Here is an 8267-nt window from a genome sequence, read left to right as displayed (position 1 = left end):
TTTGACCTTGATTGTTGAATTAGACTTGACAATGACATTTACCGTTAAATTTAATTAGTCATTTAGTTTTTAATTCTAGATTTAGAACAATTAGAATTTCGTAATGAAAAGAAGCTTAATGTAAAAAATAATTCTTACGTCTGACATTAACTCAAACATTAATTTAAAAATAAATATGTAGAAAATACACATAATAATTTGATTCTTCAATTCATAACCGCATTATTGTACCCTCAAATCCAAACATTAACTTCAACGACATTCCTCTTTATCAAACTTAGTAGGAACATTACCGAAATTACTTATATGATGGTACCATGCGTAACAGTTGGTAGATGTAGCCATTCCTCCAAAGCGGAGTTTCTTAGTACAACAATTACGGACCTCAATACTTGCCTTGGATAAACATTTAACGCAATCCTCCTTCGATATATCAGGAGTACACTGCACAGCCGCATACAACGCGTGTTCTTCCCCGTCATAATTTGTATTTCCTGTCGCGTATCTCTTAAGAGCATCACCTCCTCCGGCTGCTTGCACCTTTAACTTACTTGTTAAACTATCCATGGTCTTCTCTAAGTCAACAACTTTTACAAAAGTTGGGTGTGGGTCGCCATACCAAGCCCAATCATCGAGCACTGATAACGTTTTGCGGCTCGTAGAGTAACGCACCATACAAGTATGAAACGGGTAGAAGTCCCACGCTACAACTTCACTTTGTTTTGGGCAATGCTTCTTAAGATACTTGACCACGTTCCTTATACAACACTCGCAAATTCCCTTTGAGGTGGGGGTGCAAAAATAGCTAGCGCTAATTTTCTCATCAGGTTTGTCGCCCACTTCGGTATGCTGAAAAACATAGCTGCTAGAATTATTAAGTAACGTGAAGAGTTTGCCCAATGCAGAATCTCGGTTTTTTTGAAGGATGTCGCTTTTGAAATCACCACCTCTGCATACATGCCTGTCGTTCTCGAATGACTGAGACATGGTGAGATTAACATCATTGGTGATTACTTGAAAGATGACCACAATTAAAATTATGAGTTTGCTTTCCATTTTGTAAAGTAATATTTGTGATAATTTCTTTTCTTATAAAACAATATTTATAGGTGTAAAAGGTAACTTGTTTTAATCGTTGATTGTTTATTACAAAAAAAAACGTGTTAGTACATTAGAGACGTTTGAGTTTGAAGAAACATGGATCCTCTCCCCGGGTATGGGTCATGGATCCGATGAGTCAACATGATAGGATACGGTTAACTGCCAAACGATATGAACCTAACTGCCAAAAGTCCAATGACGAACACCTGCAAAACAGACACCGTGAGCTCGTTACGGGAATGACAAGAGGGGGGGTCTTCCCGTAACCACCCTCCGGCGTGAGAATAAGTAATGTTCTGTAGAAGATAAGCACTTAAGTAAATTGAGAGAGTACAGTGGGAGTGAATGAATACCTCATGATGGTTGAGGGAGTATTTATAGCCGAAGGGTGTGGGAAGGTGATTGGGGACAGTTGTCCTTTAAGAAGATGCATGCATAACCGTATGGACACGTGTCCTTATGTGATACGTTCATCCTATACGTTGCATGTGCATGCATAACAACCTGGACACGTGTCTTTTTCCCATTGACTAATGGGGGAATATTGGCCATGTGCACGGTTATAACGTCCTTGCCACTTGTCATCAATTGACTGGCCGGGGGCTCATGTATTGCCCAAGAAAGCATCTTGGTAAATCTATTAGAAGGCAATCATGTGTTGACAACTGTCCCGGAGCATTTACCTCGTGGTTATTTACGCGGAAGGATAGCTTTTCCCGCGGATGACCTTTGAGGGTGCTGTGGTGTTTCCGCATGCGCTATGAGGGTGTTTCTTCCTCAGATGATTATGCGGATGGTTTATATGTCCCGCAGGTTACTTATTAGGGACTTCTGATTGACCCGCGGGTAGTCCTTAAGGGTATTTGGGTCTTTTTGGTACCCTACCTCTATAAGTCCCCCCAGTCCAGTGTTTCTTCCGTGTGAAGTATTTTATGCAGGTGAAATTCTGGACTTATTGTGGATTTGGGGGTTTTTGACTTGCCAGCTGGTGAAAAATATCTTTTGTTGGTTGTGGATAATGATAAAAAAGGACAAGTTGGCCACTCGCAAGCGCGTGTGCAGGTGACAGGACGTTAATGACGGCTGTAACTATACCCGACTGTTCAACTTTTTCCGTTTTTCGAATTTCCCGTGTGACGTGGTAGTTATCTACTGGGTTGTCTTTTCTCTCTCTACTGTCTGTATCCCATCGCGTTAATTGAGGTGGGTATAAATATGTGGAGTTAACTTCTTTTGGAAGTTTTATCGTCTTTGCATAATGATTATTTTCCTTCTATCTTTCTTTGAAATTCTCTGCATATTCCTTTGATTTTACTATCGCACCAGACATTTTCCTTTATGACTAGCACGATGGCAGAGGTTGATAAGATAGAAGTACAATGGGACCATGGTGAATACCAAAAGCTTGTTGAAATTTATGGTATTCTGTCAGAATGGGAACCGGAGTTCCCATCTGCCGGTTCCATTGCCAGTTTCCCTCCTCCTGGGAAGATGACATTATATGCCGATTACTTTGTTTTGGGAAACTTCCTTCTTCATATCACGAAGTTTTTTATGCAGGTAGTGAAGGCGTTTGGGATTCACTTGTCCCAACTTCATCCCCGTGCTGTCATGCGAATTCGCCATTTCGAGTTCGTATGCATGGCTCAAAGGATGGTACCACGGCTGGACCGTTTCGCTGTTTACTACAAGATGACCCGTCGGAATGGGTGGTTTTCTTGTCATTCGTCGACTGACAGGGCGTTTGGTCAAGAGGTTGAGACGATATCCAAGGAATGGAAGAGGAAGTTTTTCTGGATATCAGAAAACGTGGTGCCGGACACCATAGTTCGTCGGCCAGGCAACGAGCCATTGATTGATCATACTCCAGCTGCCCACGAGAACCGTGATTGGGTTCGGAAGCTGACTGTCCCGCTAACACCAATGCGGGTGCTTCCTGAGGAGGCCCTTGTCTGGGCGGGAATGAGCCGTCTATGGCCTGCTCCCGATATGGAGCCTGTTTTCGTCGAACCGAACGGCCGTAAGTTTTATTGGTTTTCTTTATGTGATCTTCCAAAGTTTCTGTTACTTTAATTCTTACATTTGTTTTTCAGATTTCGGATCTATGCTTAACGCCTTGTATGACGACAAGGGGTGTGTTGGGAAAACTATCCGTGACGTTAAGCAAGTGTCTGTCATGGAGAGGAATGCCAAATATTTCCTCTTTCCTGTGAGTGTGTGGGCCGAGCCAGTTGTCTCGGATAATATCTTTGAAACAAGTGCGTACATCTTGAACCCTCCGCCTCTTAATATGCTGACCTCCGATGGGATAATCGTCATTCCAAGTGGCGATTCAAATGCTGACCTCTTAATATTCCCCCGCAGACTTCCTCCTTCCCTATCCTTCTTGGGACTTAAAGTTCTCAATTTTTTGGGAATGTTCAATTAGGAGGAGACTATGATTTGTATGAGTTTTGTCGAACACTGCATGCCACCCGCTGAGATAGCGTATCAGAAGACTTGCTCCCGCCAAGATCTTCATACTAACTTAGCCGTTTCTTTTACTAGAAGCTTAGCTTGTAGTCAAGAGATCTTGCGGGAGTGGAGAACAATGGGTGGGAGGCTTGGTTCGGCTTCCGAGGCCGTGAAGGCTGCGGAAAGAGAAGCTGAGAAGCAACGGAAGGCAGCGGTTGAGGCAAAATGGAAGCAGGTCGATGCTGAGGCTGCACTCAAGCTAGAGAAAGACCGAAGTGCTGCTGCTGCCAAGAGTTGGAAAGAGGCCTGTGAAAGGTCTAATGCCACTCTTGAAGCTTCCCGAGCTGAGACTCAAAGGAAGAAGGACTAATTGTCGAGGGCACAGGATGAATTGTCTCAACAAAATGTCCGAATCCTAGTGCTCAAGGAAGCTTTGAAATTGCAAGGGGAGCAGGCTGAGTTGAAAGATAAGACGATTGTTGACATGCATTCTGTTTATGATTCCCTTTTGCAATCTCAAGCTGAGACAGAGAACCGCGCTTCCACCGAAATGCAAGAACTGCGCAACAGGGCGGAACGCGCAGAGCGGGAGAGGCAATATTTCCTTGACCGTGGCCTTGACTCTGTAAGTGTTCTTCGCGTACATTTTATTTTGTGTGTGTTTGATCTTATGATGTTAACAAGTCTCGTTCGCAGGTCATCCGCCATATCAAGAGGAGTACGGAGCTTACCGATTGCTTCGTGAACCTGACTACTGATTCGGAAGGCGTTGGCCGGGTGAAAGGTTTTGATGAGGGATTGGCGTTTGCCCAATCCGGACAACCTATCGAGAGTCACCCGCTCTATGGCCTTGACGCGAAGCAGGAGTTGGATATGCGGGTTCAAGAGTATGATAACCTTGTCTTCCCGTTACAGAATATGCTTCCGGAATTTGCTTCATCCGAAGACGGTGTGAAGCAATTACTGGTATACATTGATGACGAATCTGATGATGATGACAAGGCGGAAGACGAGGCTCATACTGCTAACCCTTAGGTTATGTGTAGGCGCTAGAATTTACACTTGTAATTTCTTTTCATGTTTTTGTAATCACTGTTTTTTGATATTAATGAAAAGAATTTCATGCACGCATTATCTCTTGTGGAATATTTTTTTTTGAATTTTGAATTTGTGCAAGTTGGGTAGATAATACTGATGACGTGGTGGAGAGAGGTTTTTAGCCGGTGGCTGACAGGACGTGTAAAACGCCTGTTTTGACAGCCTGTAAGCACTTGTTTTTGAATCTCCCGCCTGACGTGTCAGTCATCCTGTGGCCCGGAATTTCTCTTTCTTCTGTTAGTCTGACAATCGCATTAATTGCGATGGGTATAAATAGGCCTTCAAGTCTTCGATCCATTCTTATCACTTACATATTTTCTCTCTTACTCATATCAAAGAACTTCTTCTTTCTGATATCTGTTTTACATATTTTCCATAAAACTGGCTGCCCAGAAGAAAAATCCTCCCTCTATTACTGAAGTCAGGTGTGATATCAACGAGAAAGACTTTGAGGACGTAAAAAACGTGTACGACTTCCCTCCGGAATGGGAAGCCGAACGTCCGTCAGGAGGGGCTATTGCAACGGAGCCCCCAGCGAAGAAAATGGTCGTCTACGTGGACCATTTTACCACAGGTAACTTTTGTTTGCCTGTGACGAAGTTCGTTCGATCTATAATGAGGGCCTATGGGCTCCATCTGTCCCAGATTCATCCGTTTGGAATGTTGAGGATTCGTCATTTCGAGTTCTGTTGTCAATCTCACAACTATGACCCATCCGTTAATATGTTCGCCATTTTCTACAAGATGACATACCGTGAAGGGTGGTATAGTTTCGCTACCACCGGTAAAGGTTCTGTTGGCTTTGAGTGGCTTCGGAGCCTTCATGGGTGGAAATCCAAATTCTTTTGGATTCGCGAGGACACCATTCCCTTTGCCATGACCCGACGGAAGACGCGGCCCCTGAGATTACGGCTATTGAATATGAGGGTCATAGATGGTTTGACACTTTGACCAAGACGCCGACGCCCATGCGCCCTATTCATGAAGGGGCAATGGTTTATGCGAGGATGAGTCGGTTGTGGCCGTTTCCTGCTTTGGAACCCTACTATGAGAACACTGCCGGAGGTAAGTTGATACTTGTGCTTATCAGGGCTTTTTCGTTCTGTTATTTAAACTTTTACACTGGTTGCAGGTGAAGGTATAGTTTTGTCCACTTTATTGGACAAGGTGGGGGACATGATGGTGCGCCGCCCCATTGCCCGACATGACGTGCCATTTTTAGAGCGCATGCGGGACAACTTTCTGTTTTCCACCACCCTCACCCCGGAGCCCATTGTCTCTGAGGCAATGTATGCACAAGGTGAGGAATTTGTCAAGAAGTGCGAAGGTATTTCCCAACCTCGCCCTGTAACCGCCGTTACTTCAAGCGGAGTGATCGTATTTTTGTCATCTAGCGAAGAGTCGTCACTCTGTGAAGGAGGGTTACCACTTAGTGCTACTAATCCTTCTCCCTCTTCTGCAAGTTTGACCCGCAAGCCAGATTTGAAGGCCACCACCGACCCAACAACTGGTGAGGGAGGTGGTCCTCAGACCGTTGAGGGCAAACCTCAGGTAACGGAGGCGGAGGGCCCTAAAGCTGCTGGTAAGCCAAAAACCGTAGCCTACCGACGCCGCGCCTTCTAAAAAGAAGAAGAAGAAGAAGGAAAAGAAAACCGAGGTTCTGGACCTAGGTGCCCGCCTTCGAGAACTTGCTGCCCGGGATGTTTCCAAGGGTAAGCTTTAAACCTTTATGATAGTTCTTCCATTTATTTCTTCTTGGTAACTTAACGATTTTCATTGTTTGGAATACTCCAGGTTTGGAGGATTCTGTTGTTACCAAACCCCTAACTCCACCGACCTCACCGATCAATTTGTCAAATTCTTCTCCGATTAGAGAGAAAGAGGTTGGTGGGGTTGATCAATTCCGCGTATCTCCACCCCATGATGAGCATGATTTCCAAAAATAGGGTGGGGTTAATGTGTTTAGACATAAAGGGCAAACTTCCTCTTCTCAAGTAGGTGAAGACACTGCTCCGCATCATCCCCGATGGACGTTACGGCGGAACTCGGTGCTGAATGATGCGGACGTTTGCCAGGAATATCTCGACGAGAGTCTTCCCCCTGCAGAGAAGGAACGACAACGTCGCCGCGTCCGCAAAGATCTGTTCGACTCCAACTCTTATCACGTGGCGAACGCTGTGTCTACCAACCAGGAACTTCGCCGGGATTGGTTAGCTATGAATGATGAGTTGGAGGAAACCGAGCGGAACTTGCTTGATGCCAAGAAGGGGGTTCTCAAAGCATTAACTGATGCTCGAGACAGTCATCGAGCTATGGAAGTGGCGAAGGCCGAACAACTTGCTGCTGAGAAAGCTAAGGTCGCTCTTCAGAAACAGCTGGATGACCAAGCTGAGCTGATTAGGACCCTTCAAGCCGATTCAGCAGCTAAGGACAAGCGCTTATCTGACCTTAATGCTAAGAGTTGAGACCAAGCGCTGGAGTGTGCTAAGCACAAAATGGATCTTATCCGGGCTCAGGTGGATAAGAAGTGGCTTCTGTCAACAACTATTCCCAAGGTACAAAGTCTGTTTGACTTAATCAGTTCAGATGTGTATGAGCTTACATCTGTTTGTTGTGCTTAACAGGTTATTGCTGACATTCAGAACAGTGATGATCTTGGGAATTACGTTGCGATACTCCTCCGTGCTTCCAAGCAAGCAGGCCGACAAATGGGCTTTGAAGAAGGATATGAATTTGGCTCTGCGGGCCGGATTCCGGAGGAGCATGTGTTAGCCGGCAAGGATACTGCCTCTATCCTTATCGAGAAAACCACGGAGTTTGATACTCTGAAATTTTCCCTCTCCGACCATATATCGGAGCTTGCGGACAAAGAGGATGCTATAGATCAACTAAAGAATTTGTTGAACCTTGATGAGGGAGAAGCGGAAGCTGATGCCACCACGGAAGAAGATGCTACCCCATAGGTGTATAGGTTCTTATTGTAAATCCTCTTTCTGCTTGTAATCTCATTTGACTATCCGATAAGAAGTCTTGTTTTCTTCCGGTGCACTTTTTTTTATATACCATAATATAAGTGTCTATCCGGGACTTCGTTTGCGTCAATAAAAGATTACAACTTATCAAAATAGTGCATAACTATCATAAGTTTCTTACTAGGCATAAGCCGTCAAAGGAAATTATACAATTACTGAACTATGTGGGAACGCAGGCCAAAAATAAAAGACAACTAGGAGCACTACATGTAGCATTTCCTTAATTGTGCTGCATTCCACATCCGAGGAATTTCGGTCCCATCTAATTTCTCCAACTTGTAGGCACCTTTGGATAGCACTTGCTTGATTTTATAAGTTCCTTCCCAAGTTGGGGCTAACTTGCCCGGAGGCTCCTGTCCGGATGCCTCGTTGTTGCGGAAGACAAAATCTCCCGCATCGAATTCGCATATTTGGACCCGCGAGTTGTAGTATTTTTGAAGCTGTCTTTTATAATTGTGCTCGCGAATCGATGCTAATTCTCGTCTTTCCTCGAGCAAATCGAGATTCATCCGGAGTTCACGGTCTTTATCGTTGATTAACATGACCCTCGCGGAGGGGATCCCGATTTCTGCCGGAATCATG

At 44.7% G+C, this 8267-nt stretch overlaps 1 protein-coding gene across 1 annotated transcript; it reads right to left on the bottom strand.

The window, feature by feature from the left end:
* Window positions 1–252: 252 nt before the first annotated feature.
* On the bottom strand, window positions 253–987 carry LOC143630205 (cysteine-rich repeat secretory protein 1-like). Its single transcript, XM_077099276.1, has one exon. The coding sequence runs from the start codon at window positions 985–987 to the stop codon at window positions 253–255; it is 735 nt and encodes a 244-aa protein (XP_076955391.1).
* Between the last annotated feature and the right edge of the window lie 7280 nt (window positions 988–8267).

The sequence above is a fragment of the Bidens hawaiensis genome, unplaced genomic scaffold (assembly GCF_021521415.1).
Source record: "Bidens hawaiensis isolate Kalapana, Puna unplaced genomic scaffold, B.hawaiensis_p1.1 tig00005588_1, whole genome shotgun sequence".
NCBI lineage: Eukaryota > Viridiplantae > Streptophyta > Magnoliopsida > Asterales > Asteraceae > Bidens > Bidens hawaiensis.
Note: the sequence above shows the minus strand (reverse complement) of the source record. Positions and strands in the feature narration are given on the sequence as shown.

Bases quoted from the DNA above. Each gene is read 5' to 3' on its own strand.
- LOC143630205 (XM_077099276.1), bottom strand. From the start codon at position 987: ATGTCTCAGTCATTCGAGAACGACAGGCATGTATGCAGAGGTGGTGAT.